The 23,401-nt window shown below is 37.8% G+C and overlaps 1 protein-coding gene across 48 annotated transcripts in view; it reads right to left on the reverse strand.

The window, feature by feature from the left end:
* Nucleotides 1-23,401, reverse strand: part of LOC129623048 (uncharacterized) — a 367,755-nt gene that overhangs the window by 246,449 nt on the left and 97,905 nt on the right. For 18 of the 48 annotated variants that reach the window (XR_008700300.1, XR_008700267.1, XR_008700298.1 and 15 more), the window contains one exon: nucleotides 17,480-17,537. The exons of 9 other annotated variants lie outside the window; for them this stretch is intronic. Coding sequence is in view for 2 of the 39 variants with exons in the window: in XM_055540056.1 (XP_055396031.1) it covers nucleotides 17,480-17,541 (62 nt within the window). In the remaining 37 variants the exon portion in view is untranslated. Of the gene's footprint in view, nucleotides 1-17,479; nucleotides 17,596-23,401 lie in introns of all 48 variants that reach the window. 21 more of the 48 variants (XR_008700271.1, XR_008700270.1, XR_008700294.1 and 18 more) reach the window with 2 other exon arrangements.

Raw genomic sequence — 23,401 nt, forward strand, 5'->3', positions numbered from 1 at the left:
AGAGGTAACACTTGAACTCCAATTACAAACTCGAAATAGAAGCTCCTTAATCTCTCTTTTTTTTTTTTTAATTTTTAAAACAGGTGATAATCTATTGATTTTAAGAGACAAATTTATAGAATTGAAATAGCATTGAAATATGCTGCTTTGGCATCAGGATTATTTTGAGTTAAAGGCACTTAGGAAACCATCATGTATGAGAAGAGCTTGCTGACCCTCTCTTTTTTCTTCCTAAAAGCAAGAAATAAAACCCTCATACAGATGTCCTTCCTATTATAGGAGGAAAATAACATTTTTATAACCAAAGACAGGAAACTGAAGCTCAGAGAATTCTGTACAAATAGACTTTGTTAAAAATTGCTTATCTTAATTTAGATTTTCCTTTATTTAGGATACTTCATAATTACCTCTCTGTTCAACAAAAAGCATTCAGATTTTGGCATTTCTTTGGGTTTTCATTTCCTCGTAAGTGCCCCCATGCCATGTAAAAAAGCTTATCAAATTTTTATGTGTTTCTCCTGTTAATTTGCCTTACATCACTTTAATTCTCAGCACCAGCCACAATCTTTAAGAAGGCAGAGGCAAGATTTTGCTTCCCCTACAGCATCTGTAGATTGTATGACACACCTGTGTTCTGTTCTATGTGGTTTGGGAAACACTGCATGGCTGCCTAGAGCTCTGGTTCCTTGCAGACATGTCATTTTGTCAACATCTGAGCCCCTTGACAGCAGGTAGGATGTCTCACTTTACTCTATCATTTGGTTCTCAAAAAAGTGCACATTGAAAGGTTTAGTGCTTTCTGGTTAAATGGATGAAACTAAAAGGTAGAATAACAAGTAACACCAGGTTTTGTAAATCATAGAGAAACTTCACATTTTCCCATTATAGTTCTGCAAGTGCCCATCATTTATTTCCCCAGCTGTAGTTATGTGCTTATTCAGTACTTCTGGCAATGACCATTTCTGTGATGCAAAATAGGAAGATTAACAACTTTAAAGTATTAGGTATGGATCTTGTTACTTTTAAGATATCTGAGTGTGTTTCTGTAATAATTAACACCTTGATTATGTGTTTTAACATTTCTAAATGCTCAAATGTACATATTTTTGAATTTATCCTCAAAATAATCCCAGAAAGTAGAACAACTATTTTTAACTCCAACTCATAAATGAAAAGGTTGGTGACTCTGCTAAGATTTTCAGTTAGTGGTAAATGTGACATTGAGATAAAATCATTTAACTCCTGGGACATAGTTTTTTGCACTAATCTATCCTTTTGTTCAACAATTAAACTTTATATCCTGTGGACAATTATTCTAGTCTTCAGCTTGCAGACTAGAAGAGGGGTGGGTGGGTGTGTGTGTGTGTGTGTAGAAGTGGAAAAACCTTCAAACTGGAAAGAGATTCAAATTATAAATCATAGAAAAGGCTAGAGGAGAAACAATTCTGTCTTATAACTGCAGGGGAATTTCAAGCTCAGATGCTCCCCTCATGACCATCGAAAGGTAGTCACAAGAACTGTTAAGAGGTACCACTGCCCAGCTTCAGAGAGCCCACAAAAGGAAAGATCTCTCAACCTCAGCTCAGCACTAGTGTTAGGCCAGCTTCTCTGCGCAACCTGACCATCATCCTCCTTTGTTTTCTTGTGATGGGAATTTCAGGGAAAGCTATCAGATTAAACATGTGGTTGGGCTTCCTTGGTGGCTCAGACGTTAAAGCATCTGCCTGAAATGCAGGAGACTCAAGTTTGATCCCCGGGTCGGGAAGATCCCCTGGAGAAGGAAATGGCAACCCACTCCGGTAGCCTTGCCTAGAAAATCCCATGGATGGAGGAGGCTGGTAGGCTACAGTCCATGGGGTCGCAAAGAGTTGGTCACTACTGAACGACTGCACTTTCTTTTCTTTCTTCAAATGCATGCTTCTTTTTATGCCTGCCCCAGCTGTTGTGTGATAATAAAATGAGAACAAGACACAGAAGTCTTTGTCTCTGGATGGGGGAGTCAAATAGGGAAAATATTTGAGCACTGATCAACAGGGGAAACCAATTATGTAACTGTTCCAGACTTTGGTCTAATTATCATCAAATAATGAGACTCTGGATGTACCTTAAAGACTAAAGACGTCTGTTTAGTTCATTTCAGTCTCTCAGTTGTGTCCAACTCTTTGTGACCCAATGGACTGCAGCACACCAGGCTTCCTTTCCATCACCAACTCCTGAGGCTTACTCAAACTCATGTCCATTGAGCTGATGATAGATAGAAGGTAGTAGTATGTTAATAGTTGAGGTAACTGAAAAAGTGATGCATTTAAAGGAAAATTATCTTGATGCATTTAAAGGAAAATTATCTTGCCCTCACCCTTTACTGGTAAGGGAGAGAGATGAAAAGGGATAAAAATGAATCAAATTTAGTTCACAAAAAATAACTACTGTGCCTTTAAGAAGTTTTCCATACTTTAGGAGACAAGAAACTGAAAATGATAGAAAAAGAGACTTCAAAGTTTCTAGATTATATCATTTCAAGACCCAAAGTAAAGATACTTAGATTTGTGTTATTTCAAGAACTGTGACATGAAAGTGAGAAGATGATAAGAAACAACATATATTTCAACTTTCATACAAATATGATGCCTTATTTGATATACATGTATCTCTTATTTTCAGTAAAGATTAAAAAAACACTCCTGGTATATAACAAAAATGCTATTTAGAGGACAAGTTTTTTTGTGGATGGTTATGTTCTAGTCAGTAAATTCATGTATATCACATTGTAATAAAATATTTCAACAATTTTTAAAAGTTTAACAGAAAAAAGAACTTACTAATTCAATGATAATTCATATAATCCTTGCTGGTGTAATAACTTTTCCATTGGAAACTATGTGCCTAGCAAGTTGCCAGATGTGAAATAGGATTGGAAGAGAGGAAAAGGATATTCAGTTACCAATGACTTGTATTTCCAAAGTTGAACACCATGTTTTCTGCCTTTAGAAGAGAATTCAAGCACCCTGTAATCTTGGTGAAGATTGTACAGATGTGGCCAAATGAAGCTTGAACATATGGAATGAACACTCCCTAATTATGTAGTCTCCCCACTTTTAAAATTCTGTATTTTACCAGCTTTTCGAGATCAAGCTCCAATTCCATCTCCTTTGTAAAAATAGTCCTTTTTATTTGGCTCTCTGTCTTATATCACCCAAACTTGTCTGGATGGTATTTGTTTCAACCATTCATTTGGCAGTTAACATTCCTACACTGCGATATCACTTCCCTTTCTTGAAAATTTTTTAAATCTTTAAATTTCAGAGGCGGTCCTAAGAATGGTGGAGGAATAGGACTGGGAGACCACTTTCTCCCCCATAAATTCATCAAAAGAACATTTAAACGCTGAGTAAATTCCACAAAACAACTTCTGAATGCCGGCAGAGGACATCAGGCACCAAGAAAAGCAGCCCATTGTCTTCCAAAGGAGGTAGGAAAAAATATATAAGACAAAAAGAGAGACAAAAGAGGTAGGGACGGAGCTCCGTCCCGGGAAAGGAGTCTTAAAAAGAGAGAAGTTTCCAAACACCAGGAAACACTCACTGCCGAGTCTGTGGCGAGGCTTGGAACCACAGAGGGCAACATAACTGAGAGGAAAAATAAATAAATAATTAAACCCCAAAGATTATGTGCCCAACGGTAACTCCCCCAGTAGAGAAGCAGTGCAGACGCCTGCACCCACCACTAGAAAGAGGGGGCTGGGCAGAGAGACACAGGTTGCAGTAAGGACAGGGCCTGAATGCCCCGAGGGCAATCTGAGGGAACTAACTTGGGCTAGCAAACCAGACTGTGGGATAGTTACCACGCGAAAAGCCCGAACCTAAGACACCACCAGGCCCACTCACAGAACAAAGGACTGAACAGAGCTAGCCGGCGGCAGACCATTCCCCTCTGGTGACAGGCAGCCAGAGCTGAAAGGGGGCAATCGCAGCCCCAAAGATGCATTATCTACCAAACAGCAAGCAGGCTTCTTTGCTAACCAAGGCTTCCTGGAGTTCTGAATGGTCAACATCCGCCTGAGAAGGTGCGCCAGTTGTACACCCAGAAAACCGAGAGGCAGGGAAGGGGGAGGTAATAAGTCACAGCAACCATGCTCGGCAAACACCTCATCACCTGAGCTGCTTGGACCAGGGAAGGGCACAAAACGCAGGCCCAACTGAGTCTGCACCTCTGAGGACTACCCGAGTGCCTGAACTTGAGTGGCTTAGACCTGGGAGGTGCATGCAGCCCAGGGCCAGCCTTGGATGGTTCCCGGTGGAGCAACCTAGAGCCTGAGCTGTGTGGGCAGGGAGGGTGCACGCACTGTGAGCGGGGTCAGGCCCAGTGCGGCTGAGACACTACAAACACACGCCAGTGTATTTTGTTTGCAGCATCCCTCCCTCCCAACAGCGCAACTGAACAAGTGAGCCTAAAAGAGTGTCCATGACCACCCCTTGTGTCAGGGCAGAAATCAGACACTGAAGAGACCAGCAAACAGAAGAAGCTAAAACAGAGGAAACCACCTTGGAAGTGACAGGTGCAATAGATTAAAACCCGGTAGTTAGCACTGACTACATAGGAAGGGGGCTATAGATCTTGAGAAACATAAGCCGGACCAAGGAACTATCCAAAAATGAACTGACCCCACACTGCCCACAACAACACCAGAGAAAGTCCTAGATATATTTTTACTATTTTCACTATCATTCTTTTTTTTTAATTTTTAAAAATTTTAAGTCCTCTATTACTCCTTTAATTTTCATTTTTATAACCTACTATTACTTTGCAAAAATAAAATACCCTATTTTTTAAAGCAAATTTCATATATATATATTTTTTTTTAATAATTTTTGTGACCTTTTTTTTTCCTTTCTTTTCTTTAATATTGTATTTTTGAAAATCCAACCTCTAAACTAAATTTTTAATCTTTGCTTTTTGGTATTTGTTGTCAATTTTGTACCTTTAAGAACCCAATCTTCAGTACCCATTTTTACTTGGGAGCGAGATTACTGGCTTGACTGCTCTCTCCCCCTTTGGACTCTCCTTTTTCTCCACCAGGTTGCCTCTATCTCCTCCCTCCCTCTTCTCTTCTCTACCCAACTCTGTGAATCTCTTTGTGTGTTCCAGATGGTGGAGAACACAGGGAACTGATTACTGGCTGGATCTGACTCTCTCCTTTCGATTCCCCCCTTTATCCTCCTGGCCACCTCTGTCTCCTTCCTCCCTCTTCTCTTCTCTGTATAACTCTGTGAACATCTCTGAGTGGTCCAGACTGTGGACCACACATAAGGAAGTGATTACTGGCTAGCTTGCTCTCTCCTCTTTTAATTCCACCTCATCTCATTTGTGTCACCTCTAACTCTCTCCCCCCTCTTCTCTTCTCCATGTAACTCTGTGAACCTCTCTGGGTGTCCCTCACTGTGGAGAAACTTTGCATCTTTAACCTAGATGTTTTATCAATGGTGCTGTATAGATGGAGAAGTCTTGAGGCTACTGTAAAAATAAGACTGAAAACCAGAAACAGGAGGCTTAAGTCCAAATCCTGAGAACAGCAGAGAACTCCTGACTCCAGGGAACATTAATCAACAGGAGCTCATCAAACGCCTCCATACCTACACTGAAGCCAAGCACCACCCAAGGGCCAACAAGTTCCAGAGCAAGACACACCATACAAATTCTCCAGCAACACAGGAACATAGGCCTGAGCTTCAATATACAGGCTGCCCAAAGTCACTCCAAACCCATTAATATCTCGTAACTCATTACTGGACACTTCATTGCACTCCAGAGAGAAGAAATCCAGCTCCACCCACCAGAACACTGACACAAGCTTCCCTAACCAGGAAACCTTGGCAAGCCACCCATACAACCCCACCCACAGCGAGGAAACTCCACAATAGAGAACTCCACAAACTGCCAGAATATAGAAAGGCCACCCCAAACTCAGCAATATAAACAAGATGAAGAGACAGAAGAATATGCAGCAGATAAAGGAACAGGATAAATGCCCACCAAACCAAACAAAAGAGGAAGAGATAGGGAATCTACCTGATAAAGAATTCTGATTCATGATAGTGAAAATGATCCAAAATCTTGAAATCAAAATGGAATCACAGATAAATAGCCTGGAGACCAGGAGAAGATGCAAGAAAGGTTTAACAAGGGCCTAGAAGAGTTCTTGCCTGGAGAATGCCAGGGATGGGGGAGCCTGGCGGGCTGCCATCTATGGGGTCGCACAGAGTCAGACACAACTGAAATGACTTAGCAGCAGCAGCAGAAGAAATAAAAAAGAGTCAATATATAATGAATAATGTGATAAATGAGATAAAAAACACTCTGGAGGGAACAAATAGAATAATGGAGGCAGAAGATAGGATTAGTGAAGTAGAAGATAGAATGGTAGAAATAAATAAATCAGAGAGAAAAAAGAAAAATGAGTTAAAAGAAATGAGGACAATCTCAGAGACCTCCAGGACAATGTTAAACACACCAACATTCGAATCATAGGAGTCCTAGAAGAAGACAAAAAGAAAGACCTTGAGAAAATACTTAATGAGATAATAGTTGAAAACTTCCCTAAAATGGGGAAGGAAATAATCACCCAAGTCCAAGAAACCCAGAGAGTCCCAAACAGGATAAACCCAAGGCGAAACACCCCAAGACACATATTAATCAAATTAACAAAGATCAAACACAAAGAACAAATATTAAAAGCATCAAGGGAAAAACAACAAATAACATACAAGGGGATTCCCATAAGGATAACAGCTGATCTTTCAATAGAAACTCTTCAGGCCAGAACGAATGGCAGGACATACTTAAAGTAATGAAAGAAAAAATCCTACAGCCCAGATTACTGTACCCAGCAAGGATCTCATTCAAATATGAAGGAGAAATCAAAAGCTTTACAGACAAGCAAAAGCTGAGAGAATTCAGCACCACCAAACCAGCTCTCCAACAAATGCAACAGGATCTTCTCTAGACAGGAAACACAAAAAGGGTGTATAAACTCGAACCCCAAACAACAAAGTAAATGGCAACGGGATCATACTTATCAATAATTACCTTAAACGTAAATGGGTTGAATGCCCCAGCCAAAAGACAAAGACTGGCTGAATGAATACAAAAACAATACCCCTGTATATGTTGTCTACAAGAGACCCACCTCAAAACAGGGGACACATACAGACTGAAAGTGAAGGGCTGGAAAAAGGTATTCCACACAAATAGAGACCAAAAGAAAGCAGGAGTAGCAATATTCATATCAGATAAAGTAGACTTTAAAACAAAGGCTGTGAAAAGAGAAAAAAAAGGACACTACATAATGATCAAAGGATCAATCCAAGAAGATATAACAATTATAAATATATATGTACTCAACATGTAAGACAAATGCTAAAAAGTATGGAAGGGGATATTAACAATAACACAATAATAGTGGGAGACTTTAAGACCCCACTCACACCTATGGATAGAGCAACTAAACAGAAAATTAACAAGGAAACACAAACTTTAAATGATACAATAGACCAGTTAGGCCTAATTGATATCTATAGGACATTTCTCCCCAAAACAATGAATTTCACCTTTTTCTCTAGTGCACACGGAACCTTCTCCAGGGTAGATCACATCCTGGGCCATAAATCTAGCCTTGGTAAATTCAAAAAAATTGAAATCATTCTAAGCATCTTTTCTGACCACAATACAGTAAGATTAGATGTCAATTAGAGGAGAAAAACTATTAAAAACTCCAACATATGGAGGCTGAACAACACGCTGCTGAATAACCAACAAATCACAGAAGAAAAAAAAAAAAAAGAAATCAAAATATGCATAGAAATGAATGAAAATGAAAACACAACAACCCCAAACCCGTGGGACACTGTAAAAGCAGTGCTAAGGGCAAAGTTCACAGTAATACAGGCATACCTCAAGAAACAAGAAAAATGTCAAATAAATAACCTAACTCTACACCTAAAGCAACTAGAAAAGGAAGAAATGAAGAACCCCAGGGTTAGTAGAAGGAAAGAAATCTTAAAAATTAGGGCAGAAATAAATGCAAAAGAAACAAAGGAGACCATAGCAAAAATCAACAAAGCCAAAAGCTGGTTCCTTGAGATGATAAATAAAATTGACAAACTATTAGCCAGACTCATCAATAAACAAAGGGAGAAAAATCAAATCAATAAAATTAGAAATGAAAATGGAGAGATCACAACAGACAACACAGAAATACAAAGGATCATAAGAGACTACTATCAGCAATTATATGCCAATAAAATGGACAACATGGACGAAATGGACAAATTCTTAGAAAAGTACAACTTTCCAAAACTGAACCAGAAAGAAATAGAAAATCTTAACAGACCCATCACAAGCACGGAAATTGAAACTGTAATCAGAAATCTTCCAGCAAACAAAAGCCCAGGTCCAGATGGCTTCACAGCTGAATTCTACCAAAAATTTAGAGAAGAGCTAACACCTATCCTGCTCAAACTCTTCCAGAAAATTGCAGAGGAAGGTAAACTTCCAAACTCATTCTATGAGGCCACCACCACCCTAATACCAAAACCTGACAAAGATCCCACAAAAAAAGAAAACTACAGGCCAATATCACTGATGAACATAGATGCAAAAATCCTTAACAAAATTCTAGCAATCAGAATCCAACAACACATTAAAAAGATCATGCACCATGACCAAGTGGGCTTTATCCCAGGGATGCAAGGATTCTTCAATATCTGCAAATCAATCAACGTAATACACTACATTAACAAATTGAAAAATAAAAGCCATATGATTATCTCAATAGATGAAGAGAAAGCCTGTGACAGAATTCAACATCCATTTATGATAAAAACTCTCCAGAAAGCAGGAATAGAAGGAACATACCTCAACATAATAAAAGCTATATATGACAAACCCACAGCAAACATTATCCTCAATGGTGAAAAATTGAAAGCATTTTCCCTAAAGTCAGGAACAAGACAAGGTGCCCACGTTCACCACTACTATTCAACACAGTTTTGGGAGTTTGGGCCACAACCATCAGAGCAGAAAAAGAGATAAAAAGAATCCAGATTGGAAAAGAAAAAGTAAAACTCTCACTGTTTGCAGATGACATGATCCTCTACATATAAAACCCTAAAGACTCCACCAGAAAATTACTAGAGCTAATCAATGAATAAAGTAAAGTTGCAGGATATAAAATCAACACACAGAAATCCCTTGCATTCCTATAGACTAATAATGAGAAAATAGAAAGAGAAATTGAGGAAACAATTCCATTCACCATTGCAATGGAAATAAAATACTTAAACTAAAGACCTATATACAGAAAACTATAAAACACTGGTGAAAGAAATCAAAGAGGACACTAATAGATGGAGAAATATACCAATGTCATGGATTTGAAGAATCAATATAGTGAAAATGAGTATACTACCCAAAGCAATCTATAGATTCAATGCAATCCTTATCAAGCTACCAACGGTATTCTTCACAGAGCTAGAACAAATAATTTCACAATTTGTATGGAAACACAAAAAACCTCGAATAGCCAAAGCAATTTTGAGAAAGAAGAATGGAACTGGAGGAATCAACCTACCTGACTTCAGGCTCTACTACAAAGCCACAGTTATCAAGACAGTATGGTACTGGCACAAAGACAGAAATATAGATCAGTGGAACAAGATAGAAAGCCCAGAGATAAATCCATGCATCTATGGACACCTTATCTTTGACAAAGGAGGCAAGAATATACAATGGAGAAAAGACAATCTCTTTAACAAGTGGTGCTGGGAAAACTGGTCAACCACTTATAAAAGAATGAAACTAGAACACTTTCTAACACCATACACAAAAATAAACTCAAAACGGATTAAAGATCTAAACATAAGACCAGAAACTATAAAACTCCTAGAGGAGAACATAGGCAAAACACTCTCCAACATACATCACAGCAGGATCCTCTATGACCCCCCTCCCAGAATATTGGAAATAAAAGCAAAAATAAATAAATGGGACCTAATTAAAATTAAAAGCTTCTGCACAACAAAGGAAACTATAAGCAAGGTGAAAAGACAGCCTTCAGAATGGGAGAAAATAATAGCAAATGAAGCAACTGACAAAAAACTAATCTCAAAACTATACAAGCAACTCCTGCAGCTCAATTTCAGAAAAATAAACAACCCAATCAAAAAATGGGCCAAAGAACTAAACAGACATTTCTCCAAAGAAGACATACAGATGGCTAACACACACATGAAAAGATGCTCAACATCATTCATTATCAGAGAAATGCAAATCAAAACCACAATGAGGTACCATTTCAGGCCAGTCAGAATGGCTGTGATCCAAAAGTCTACAAGCAATAAATGCTGAAGAGGGTGTGGAGAAAAGGGAACCCTCTTACACTGTTGGTGGGAATGCAAGCTAGTACAGCCACTATGGAGAACAGTGTGGAGATCCCTTAAAATACTGGAAATAGAACTGCCTTATGACCCAGCAATCCCACTGCTGGGCATACACACCAAGGAAACCAGAATTAAAAGAGATACATGTACCCCAATGTTAATTGCAGCACTGTTTATAATAGCCAGGACATGGAAGCAACCTAGATGCCCATCAGCAGATGAATGGATAAGAAAGCTGAGGTACATATACACAATGGAGTATTACTCAGCCATTAAAAAGAATACATTTGAATCAGTTCTAATGAGGTGGATGAAACTGGAGCCTATTATACAGAGTGAAGTAAGCCAAAAAGAAAAACACCAATAGAGTCTACTAACACATATATATGGAATTTAGAAAGATGGTAACGAGCCTATATGCAGACAGCAAAAGAGACACAGAAATAAAGAACAGACTTTTGGACTCTGTGGGAGAAGGCGAGGGTGGGATGATTTGAGAGAATAGCATTGAAACATGCATATTACCATATGTGAATTAGATCAACAGTCCAGGTTCGATGAATGAGAGAGGGTGCTCAGGGCCGGTGCACTGGGATGACCCTGAAGGATGCGATGGGGAGGGAGGTGAGAAGGGGTGTTCAGGATGGGGGACACATACACACCCATGGCTGATTCGTGTCAACGTATGGCAAAAACCACTACAATATTGTAAAGTAATAGCCTCCAATTAAAATAAATAAATTTAAAATAAAATCTTAAATAAATAAAATAAATTTAAAATAAAATTTTGTTATCCTCCAAAAAAATAAAAATAAACAATGCATATAAAAAAGAAAAAAAAGATCATAAACCATGATCAAGTGGGGTTTTTTACAGAGATGCAAAGATTTTTCATGATGCATAAGATTTTTCAGTATCTGCAAATCAATGTGATATACTACATTAACAAATTCAAGAATAAAAAACATACGATCACCCTCAACAGACGCAAAAACAGTTTTTTTTTTTTTTTTATAAAATCCAACGTTCATTTATGATAAAAACTCCCAAATGGGCCTAGCGGAAACATACCTCAACATAATCAAGGATATAATATGAAATAATCACAGCTAACATCATATTCCATGGTGAAAAGCTGAAATAATTTCAAGGTCAGGAACGAGACAAGGGCACTCACTCTCACCACTCTTATTCAACATAGTTTTGGAAGTCCTAGCCATAGTGATCAGAGAAGAAAAAAATAAAAAGAATCTAAATTGGAAAGGAAGAATTAAAACTGTCACTGTTTGCAGATGGCATGATGCTTCAGATAGAAAATTATAAAGAAGCTATCAGAAAACTACTAGAGTTCAATGAATGTGATAATGATTATGGATACAAAATTAACATACAGAAATCTGTTGCATTTCTATTCACTAGCAAACAGCAGAACAAGAATTTAAAGAAACAACTCCATTTACCTCCACATTGGGTTTTTACATTTTGGTGTATGATTCATTTTGATTTGATTTTTCATCAAGTATGTAAGGTCTGTGTCTAGGTTCTTTTTTTTTTTTTTTTTTTTTTGCATGCAGGTGCTCTGTTGTTTCGACATCATTTGTTCAAAAGACTATCTTTGTTCAATCATAATGCTTTTGTTTCTTTGCTGAAGATTAGTTGCCTGTATTTACATAGGTTTTGTTTCTGGGCTGTATTTTGTTTTATTGATCTATTAGTCTATTTTTTTTTTCTACAATACCATACTCTTTTGGTTATTGTAGCTATAGAGTAACTCCAAGTTTAAGTCAAGCAGCATCAGTCTTTCAACTTTATTCTTCTCATTCAATATTGAGTTGGCTATTCTACCTCTCCATATAAGCTATAGAATCAATTTGTCAATACCCATAGAATAATTTTCTGGGATTTTGATTGAAATCTCATGGAGTCTACAATCAATTGGGAACAAACTAACATCTTCACAATGTTAATCTTCCTATGTATGAACATAAGATACCTCTTCACTTAGCTTTCCTTTGATATATTTCATATAGATTGTATGTATTTCACTAGTTTTATACCTAAATGTTTCATTTTCAGTTAATAATGTACATGGTAATGTGTTTTTAACTTTAAATTTCATTTTTTCATGGCTGGTATATATGAAAATAGATGACTTTTTACTATTAACTATCTATAATGAAGTTCCCTAATGGTTGTTGCTGAGGTGATTTCCTGAAATCAAAATAACTGCAACAGGTGATAAAACATCAACTCTGGTTGGGGAAAGTCTGTGGGACTCTCCACAAGTAGCTTGGGCCTAGGTGAGTGCCTCAGGCATTTCTAGCCAGCAGCATCACAATTGGTTTGCTGAGATTAGAACAACAGTGATTTAACCAGTAGGTGGGGGAAACGGGGAGATGTTGGTCAAAGGGTACAAACTTTCAATTATAAGATAAATAAGTTCTAGGGATTTAAGATTCAGCATGGTGACTATAGTTACCAATACTTTACTGTATACCTGAAGTTTGCTAAGAAAGTAAATCTTAAATATTTGTACCACACACACACAAAATTATAATTATCAGAGGTGATACGTGGGTTTCCCTGATAGCATAGCTGGTGAAGAATCCACCTGCAATGCAGGAGATCCTATTTCAATTCCTGGGTCAGGAAGATCCCCTGGAGAAGGGATATGCTACCCACTCCAGTATTCTTGGGCTTTCCAGGTAACTCAGACAGTAAAGAATCCACCTGCAATGTAGGAGACCTGGATTCAATCCCTGGGTCAGGAAGATCCCCTGGATAAGGGCATGACAACCCACTCCAGTGTTCTTGCCTGAAGAATCCCATGGACAGAGGAGCCTGGCAGGCTACAATCCATGGGATCGCAGAGAGTCAGACACAACCGAGTGATTAAGCATGCATGGGGTGATACATGTGTTACCTAACCTTATTGTGATAATTATTTTGTAATACATATGTGTATCAAATCATCACACTGTACACCTTAAACTCACACAATTTCATATAGCAATTATATCTCAATGAATCTAGAAAAATGATACGAAAAATAAATTTGTCCAAACCCAACATAGAGTGAACTGTAAAGTGTGGACTCTGGGTGATAATGTGTCAACATAGGTTCATCAATTGTAACCAATGTACCACTTGGTGTGGGAAGTTGCTAGTGGGGGAAGCTGTACATGTGTGGAGGCAGGGGGCATATGGGAAATGGCTGCACCTGCCTCTTAATTTTGCTGCATGAGAACATTTTGCACTGGAATCTCTTGGGATACTTAATAGAATTGAGATAACTGGAGTCCACTTGAAACCTCCTAGATCAAATCTTTGCAGTATAAGCCCAGGAATTTGCATTTTAGTAAGGTTTCCAGGTAATTCCTAAAGGCATCAGGAATGCCAGCATGACTTTCTGTCTTAGCTCCTTGAGGTTTTTATTGAAATAAAAACTTCTCTAAACTATCTTCTCTCACCACCCTATTTGAAATTGTAGGCTCATTATTTGGAAATCACGCATTCCTTATACCCCCCTTGTACCCCCTTTTCTACCTGATATTTATCTCTAGAATTAATGACTATTGTAAACATATTTTATTACTCATTTATTGATTTATCTACCCACTCTCAACTCAATTCTTAACAACTAGAATGTAAACTCTATGAGAACAGTTTCTTTTGTATTATGTTTTATTCACTGCTGATGCTCAATACCTTGTAAAGCCCTTTAACATTAGTACTCAGTAAATATTTGTTAAATAAATGAATCACTCCACCAAGTGCTTTAAATTTATATACTTAAAATACTAACATTCTTGCACCTTTTTCTCTCCATCAAAAATAAATCTCAATTCTAACTCTTGCTCTCAAAAGAGAAAAAGTAATGTATAATTTGATTTAAAGATGAAAGATTCCTTGAAATATGTCTTGTGTTCTTCACATCATAACCCAGCAGTAAGCTTTTGTGTTCTCTTTATCATCACCAACTTTGTGTATTCCTTTGATGTCAAGATCTGGGGTCAAAGACTGGGTAAGGTTGAAAGTAAAGAAGAAAATTCAAGGAGTGTCAACCTTAATGGTAGCAATAAATAATGCTTTGCTAAAAGCTGCCTAAGAATAGATAGCACAGTCTGTGTAGGTGTATGTAAATGATATGCAAATCAGAATCGAATTTTAATGCAAATGTATGTGTGGTCCTCCTAACTATTTCATGCACCTGCATAGAGCCCCTAGGAAAATTCCAGTGGAGAGAAATGTGCTCTCAGCAACATTTTAATGACTGGGTGGACTGGAGACCAGAGGGTACCACACCTGGCATGCATCATGAGGTCTGCTAGTTAGCTGCTAAAAACAAGCTCTTATATATGGAATATTACTTTGCAGCTTTGGTAAACTACCAATTTGAATTTTGAACACCTTAACTTACCTTGTCTATAAGTGAGTATGACCTTGCTTTGCCCAAAGCTAGTGGGAAATTGTTAACAAAATTGTTTAAAGCAGGTACATGTAGGAATTTTTGAACTGGAGGTACTGCCAAATATAAATTATCCCAACTCAGTGCTATAATCATATTTCATTAAAAAACACAATACAACCTGTCTGGCTTTGCATCCTACTAGTATGAATTCTATTTCTATGATGGAGAAAAACTGTTGGAAAAAAAATTTGGTAAAATAAGTTGAGATTGCCTGAAAAGTGAAAGTCACTCAGTCGTGTCTGACTCTTTGTGACCCCATTGACTGTAGTCTGCCAGACTCTTCTTTCCATGGAATTCTCCAGGCCATAATACTGGAGTGGGTAGCTGTTGCCTGCTCCAGGGGATCTTTCCAACCCAGGGATTGAACCCAGATCTCTCTCATTGCAGGTGAATTCTTTACCATCTGAGCCACCAGGGATAATAGCTTAAATATAAGCAAAGTTGATAGGTGAAACAAAGATGCAAATATAATGTCTCAGTTCAAAGACCATGAATGAGATAATAAGATCAAGCACTATGATGCTTTATGACAGCTTTGCATACCTTGTCCATTTAAGAAAATCACAGGTAATCATGAAACATATCAACTTTTATTTTCATATTTCTATGACCCTTTATTATTATCAATGTTTTTCCAACTCTATTATATTATCTCCACTGATTTTCATGTCAGTAAGTCACTAGGTTTCCATTGCAAACCATTTTTTTTTTTAAGTTTTTAAAAGTAAGTGAAACTTTTGTTTCTGGCATTATGACTGACTGGGTACTCTAGGAACCTTCCTGCAGCCAGACATCATGTATTGAATAGAAGACATTTTGTGGTATCACCGGTCTAACAAGAGAAACTCTTAATATCCCCTTTTAGAAAATATTCAGTGGTGTGAGAGGGGCAGATTTGCAAGGGAGAGGCAGAATTTCCCAGAGAGTAAATACCAGTAACTTTAATGCTATCTGGATATTGAGCTTTGAGCTAATCATGCTGTAGGTCAATTTCCAGTACTCTTTCAAGTCAAAGGAGATGGAGGTTGATGTCACCTCAGTTTCTGGGTAAAAGTTTCCGACCACCAGCAAAAATTTGGGTAATTCATCTAAGACCATGCTACTCAAAATGTGTTCTATGAACAAATAGTAATGTTATCATCTGGGAGTAAAGTAGAAACCCTAACTCTCAGACCACGATCCAAATCTATTGAATTATAATCTGTATTTTAATAAATTCCTTAGGTGATTCTTATGCACATTATAGTTTGAGAAGAACTGCTGTAGAGAGAAATATTTTCCTAATATGGGCCCATCAGACTGCAATTATAATAAGACAATGAGCTCATAGTTATGAACAAGTACACAAGAAAAAAGCCAAATAACCTAGACCAGATACGCATGAATCCTTTAAGATGCAAGCAAACAAATCAGTGAGCATGCAGTGGAACATGTCAGGTAATTAACAAGTACATTACAGCCCTAAAAATAAAGCTTCTAAAAATAAAAATAAATATGTTGAAATAAAAATGAGAAAAAAGTCTCCTTCTGGGAACCCTATGATGCAAGTGTTAGGCCATTTGATATCACCCCATAAGTCCCTTAAACTATCTTCACTTTTTAAAATTTCTTTTTCATTACTGGTTGATTGGTTGAGTTCCACTACCTTGTCTTTAAGTTGATTGATTATTCTTCATCTAGTCTGTTGTTAGTTCCTTTAGTATTTTTTTCAGTTCAGCTATTGTATTTTTTTTTTTTTTACTCTTATTTGGGTACTTTCTTATATTTCCCATCTCTTTGTTGAAGTTCTCACCGTGTTTATCTACCCCTGTTTCCAGCTCATTTAGCATCTTTATGATTATTACTTTGAATCCTTTTTCAAGTAAATTACATTTACCTGACACCTGATAGCTCCTCTTAATCTTTTTTTTTCTGAAAAATAGATTCCATACAAATGGAAACCAAAAGATAAATAGCTGGAGTAGGTATATACTTACATCAGATAAAATGGACTTTAAAACAAAGACTGCAACAAGAGACAAAGCAAGGCATTACATAATAAAGGGATCAATCCAACAAGAAGGTATAACTTCTGTAAATATGTATGCATCCAACATAGAAGCATCCAAATGTTTAAAACAAACCTAACAGAGCTGAAGGAAGAAACAAACAGCAGTACAATAATAGTAGAGGACTTTAATACCCCACTAACACCAATGAACTGAATATTGAGAGAAAAAAAGAGAAAACACTGGTCTTTAACAACACATTAGATCAGATGAACTTAATATTTACAGAAAATTCCATTCAAATGCAATAAAATACACATTATTCTCAAGTATACATGGAACACTTTCCAAGATATATGATATATTATGGTACAAAATGTCTTAATAAATTTTGGATGAGTGAAATCATATCATGCATCTTTTCAGACTGCAAGGGCATGAAGCTAGAAATAACACAAAGAAAACTGGAAAATTCACCAATATGTGGATATTAAGCAAAATGCCACTGAAAAAAGCAATGGGTCAGGAATAATAAAAGGGAAATAAAAAAGACCTTGACAAAAACAAAAAAAGGAAATGTAACTTACCAAAATTTATGGGATACAACGAAGCAGCTCTCAGAGGGAAGTTCATGGCAATAAAAGCCTGCCTCAAGAAACAAGAAAAGTCTAAAATAAACAACCAAACTTCACATCACAAGGAACTGGAAAAAAAAAATAAATAAAGGTCAAAGTTAGAGAAAGGGATATAACAAAGATTAGAGCAGAGGTGTATGAAATTAGAGACTACTATTGGAGAAGGTGATGGCACCCCACTCCAGTACTCTTGCCTGGAAAATCCCATGGATGGAAGAGCCTGCTAGACTGCAGTCCATGGGGTCGCAAAGAGTCGGATACGACTGAGAAACTTCACTTTCACTTTCATGCATTAGAGAAGGAAATGGCAACCCACTCCAGGGTTCTTGCCTGGAGAATCCCAGGGACGGGGGAGCCTGGTGGGCTGCCATCTATGGGGTCACACAGAGTCAGACACGACTGAAGTGACTTAGAAGCATCAGCAGCAGACACTACTGTGGAAAAGATGAATAAAACAAAGCTGCTTCTTTTAAATGATAAAATTGATAAACCTCTACCTATACTCACCAAGAAAAAAGAGAGTATTCATAATCAGAAATGAAAGAGGAGATATTAAAACTGATACCATGGAAATACAAAGGACCATAAGAGACTACTCTAAACAATTATGTACCTACAAATTGGACAACATAGAAGAAATGGATAAATTTCTAGAAACATATAACCTACCAAGACTAAATTATAAAGAAACAGAAAATATGAACCAATTACTAGTCAGGAGCAGGTCAGGAAGCAACAGTTAGAACTGGACATGGGACAACAGACTGGTTCCAAATAGGAAAAGGAATACGTCAAGGCTGTATATTGTCACTCTGCTTATTTAACTTATATGCAGAGTACACCATGAGAAACGCTGGGCTGGAGGAAGCACAAGCTAGAGTCAAGATTGCTGGGAGAAATATCAATAACCTCAGATATGCAGATGACACCACCCTTATGGCAGAAAGTGAAGAGGAACTCAAAAGCCTCTTGATGAAAGTGAAAGAGGAGAGTGAAAAAGTTGGCTTAAAGCTCAACATTCAGAAAACGAAGATCATGGCATCCGGTCCCATCACTTCATGGGAAATAGATGGGGAAACAGTGGAAACAGTGGCTGACTTTATTTTTCTGGGCCCCCAAATCACTGCAGATGGTGATTGCAGCAATGAAATTAAAAAACGCTTACTCCTTATGAACAACCCAGACAGCATATTCAAAAGCAGAGACATTACTTTGCCAACAAAGGTCCGTCTAGTCAAGGCTATGGTTTTTCCAGTGGTCATGTATGGATGTGAGAGTCGGACTGTGAAGAAAAGAATTGATGCTTTTGAACTGTGGTGCTGGAGAAGACTCGAGAGTCCCTTGGACTGCAAGGAGATCCAACCAGTCCATCCTAAAGGAGATCAGTCCTGGGTGTTCATTGGAAAGACTGATGTTGAGGCTGAAACTCCAATATTTTGGCCACCTGATGTGAAAATTTGACTCATTGGAAAAGACCCTGATGCTGGCAAAGATTGAAGGCAGGAGGAGAAGGGGACGACAGAGGATGAGATGGTTGGATGGCATCACCAACACAATGGACATGGGTTTGGGTGGACTCCGGGTGTTGGTGATGGACAGGGAGGCCTGGAGTGCTGCGATTCATGGGGTTGCAAAGAGTCGGACACGACTGAGCAACTGAACTGAACTGAACTGAACTGAGATTGAATCAGTCATGAAAACCCTCCCAGGACCAGATAGGATCACTAGTGAATTCTACCAAACATTTAATGAATGAATATCAATGCTTTCAAACTTTCCATACAATGGAAGAAGATGAAACTCTTCCCAACTCATGTTATGGGGCCAGACTTACTCTGATACCAAAACCAAATAAGGATGCCGCAGGAAAATTGCAGGCCGATATCCTTAACTAACATAGATGTAAAAATCCTCAAGAAAATATGAGTGAAACAATAAACTGAAATGATCAGACACCATGATCAAGTGAGATTAATTCTAGAGATACAAAAATAGTTCAACATCCACAAGTTAGACAGTGTGATATACCACATTATCTCAAGAGTAAAAACTGTGTGATGGAATAGATACAGAGAAAACCAAACCAAAAAAAAAGTGTGATGAAATTCAGCATCCATTTATGCTAAAAACTGTTCAGAAAGTGGGTATAGAGAGAATTTACCTCAACAAAATAAAGGCCATGTATGACAAACCCACAGCTAACATCGTAACCAATGATGAAAAGCTGAAAGGTTTTCCTCTAGGATTAGGAATAAAACTAGGATGCCCACTCTGCCATTTGTTGAACATAGTATTGAAAGGCCTAGCCAGAGCAAATACATAGTGAAAAGAAATAAAAGGCATCCAAATTGGAAAGGAAGAACTAAAACTTCCAGTATCTTCAGATAATGTATTATATATAGGAAAACCTAGAGACTGCATCAAAAAACTGTTAGAATAAATGAATTCAGTAAAGTTTAAAGATAGAAAAGTCAATATTCAAAAATCTCTTGCACGTCTATACATTAATAATGAACTAACATAAAGAGAAATTAAGAATACAATGCTATTTACAACTGCATTAAAACAATAAAATACCTAGGGATACATTTAGCCAGGAAAGTGAAAGACCTGCATATCGAAAACCAGGATGAAAGATACTGAAGTCATAAATAAATGGAACTCAGTGCCTATAAATTAGAGGAGTTATTAGTTTTAAAATGTCTATACTACCAAAAGCAATCTACAGATTCAAAGCAATTTTTGATAGAGATCTAAAACCAATGACATTTTTCATAGAACTGGAAAAAACAATCTTGAAATTTGTATGAAACCATAAAAGACCCTAAATACTCAAAGAAAATATGAGAAGGAACAAAGCTGGAGGCATCACATTCCCCTATTTCAAGCTGTATTAAAGTTATAGTAATTTAAACAGTACGATATTGGCATAAACATAGGAATATAGATCAACAGAACTGAAAGCATAGACATAAACCTATGCATAAAATGAATGAAGTCGCTTAGTCGTGTCCGACTCTTTGCAACCCCATGGACTGTAGCCTACCAGGCTCCTCCATTCATGGGATTCTCCAGGCAAGAATACTGGAGTGGGTGGCCATTTCCTTCTCCAGGAGATCTTCCCAGCCCAGGGATTGAACCCAGGTCTCCCACATTGTAGGCAGATGCTTTACCATCTGAGCCACCAGGGAAGTCTCTAAACCTATGCATTAATTTATGACAAAGTTGCCAAGAATATACAATGGAGACAGGATAGTTTCTTCAATAAACAGTAAAAAAAAAAATTGGACAGCCACATGAAAAACAATGAAACTGGACCATTATCTTATGCCATACACAAAAATTAACTCAAAACAGATTAAAGACTGCAATGTAAAACCTGAAACCATAAAACTCCTAAAGGAAAATATACATGGTAATCTCCTTGGCATACATCTTGGTGATGATTATTTTATTATTTTCATGAATCATGAACTTTCAGGTGTTCAAGCTGGATTTAGAAAAGGCAGAGGAACCAGAGATCAAATTGCCAACATCTGTTGGATCTTCAAAAAAGCAAGAGAGTCCAATAAAAATATCTACTTCTGCTTTATTGACTATGCCAAAGCCTTTGTTGTGTGGACCACAACAAATTCTGAAAAATTCTGAAAGAGATTGGAATACAAGACCACCTGACCTGCCTCTTGAGAAATCTGTATGCAGGTCAGGAAGCAACAGTTAGAACCAGACATGGAACAACAGACTGGTTCCAAATAGGAAAAGGAGTACGTCAAGGCTGTATATTGTCATCCTGCTTATTTAACTTCCATGCAAAGTACATCATGAGAAATGCTGGGCTGGATGAAGCACAAGCAGCACTGTTTATAATAGCCAGGACATGGAAGCAACCTAGATGTCCATCAGCAGATGAATGGATAAGAAAGCTATGGTACATATACACAATGGAGTATTACTCAGCCATTAAAAAGAATACATTTGAATCAGTTCTAATGAGGTGGATGAAACTGGAGACTATTATACAGAGTGAAGTAAGCCAGAAAGAAAAACACCAATACAGTATACTAACGCATATATATGGAATTTAGAAAGATGGTAACAATAACCCTGTGTACGAGACAGCAAAAGAGACACTGATGTATAGAACAGTCTTACGGACTCTGTGGGAGAGGGAGAGGGTGGGAAGATTTGGGAGAATGGCATTGAAACATGTAAAATATCATGTAGGAAACGAGTTGCCAGTCCAGGTTCGATGCACAATACTGGATGCTTGGGGCTGGTGCACTGGGACGACCCAGAGGGATGGAATGGGGAGGGAGGAGGGAGGAGGGTTCAGGATGGGGAACACATGTATACCTGTGGCAGATTCATTTTGATATTTGGCAAAACTAATACAATTATGTAAAGTTTAAAAATAAAATAAAATTAAAAAAATAAAAATAAAAAAATAATAAAAAAAATAATAAAATTTTTATCTCTTTAAATAAAAAAAAATATTGCCAGGAGATATATCAATAACCTCAGATATGCAGATGACACCACCCTTATGGCAGAAAGTATAGAAGAACTAAAAAGCCTCTTGATGAAAGTGAAAGAGGAGAGTGAAAAAGTTGGCATAAAACTCAACATTCAGAAAACTAAGATCTGGGCATTTGGTCCCATCACTTCATGGCAAATAGATGGGGAAATAATGGAAACAGTGACAGACTTTATTTTCTTGGGCTCCAAAATCCCTGCAGATGGTGACTGCAGCCATGAAATGAAAAGATGCTTGCTCTTTGGAAGAAAAGTTATGACCAATCTAGACAGCATATTAAAAAGCAGAGACATTACTTTGCCAACAAAGGTCCATCTAGTCAAAATTTTGGGTTTTCCTGTCGTCATGTATGGATGTGAGAGTTGGACTATAAAGAAAGCTGAGCACCGAAGAATTGATGCTTTTGAACTGTGGTGTTGGAAAAGACTAGAGAGTCCCTTGGACTGCAAAGAGATCCAACCAGTCAATTCTAAAGGAAATCAGTCCTGAATATTCATTGCAAAGACTGATGCTAAAGCTGAAACTCCAATACTTTGGCCACCTGATGTGAAGAATTGACTCATTGGAAAAGACCCTGATGCTGGGAAAGATTGAAGGGAGGAGGAGAAGGGGACAACAGAGGATGAGATGGTTGGATGGCATCACCGACTCAATGGACATGAGTTTGAGTAAACTCTGGGTGTTGGCGATGGACAGGGAAGCCTGGTGTTATGCAGTCCATGGAATCACAAAGAGTCGAACACGGCTGAGTGACTGAACTGAACGGAAGCTCCTTGGCACAGATCTTAGTGATGATCATTTTATTATTTTCAAGATCACTCTTTTCCCCGTTCTTGTTTCATCCTGTATTATTTTTGTGGTGGCCCATCAATGAAGATAAATTTGTCATATTTAGAATACTGTGAAAATACCAAAGGTTTGAGTCCAGGCCAATAATTCAGAAGTCTGGAACTTTCTTGGCATCTCATTCCCAAATTCACTCTATTGGAATCTAGGGTTGTCAGGATTGTAATTCTCAAAACTTTTGTGATATCCACAGTCTTTCCACTCTGATTTCCTCTGGTCTTATCATTTGAGATCTCATTTCTAAGGGATTTTTGCTCCTTTCACTGGCAGGGCTTTTGACCTTTTCCACATTGTTAGCTTTCAGTTCTCTTCTTCCTTTAGAGAGAGCAAGCATCCTGCACTTCGTAAGGCCAGCTGTGCCAGGGGAGCTCAAGAAAAGTGAGCCATAGGGCAGAGATCTTCCCCGTAGACCAAAGTCCACTCATTCCTCACCAGTAAGGCCTGGTACTCTGAAGGTGGGAAGAAAGGAGCTGGTCTGATATGTCTCACACTCT

This window comes from Bubalus kerabau, chromosome 11, assembly GCF_029407905.1.
Source record: "Bubalus kerabau isolate K-KA32 ecotype Philippines breed swamp buffalo chromosome 11, PCC_UOA_SB_1v2, whole genome shotgun sequence".
NCBI lineage: Eukaryota > Metazoa > Chordata > Mammalia > Artiodactyla > Bovidae > Bubalus > Bubalus kerabau.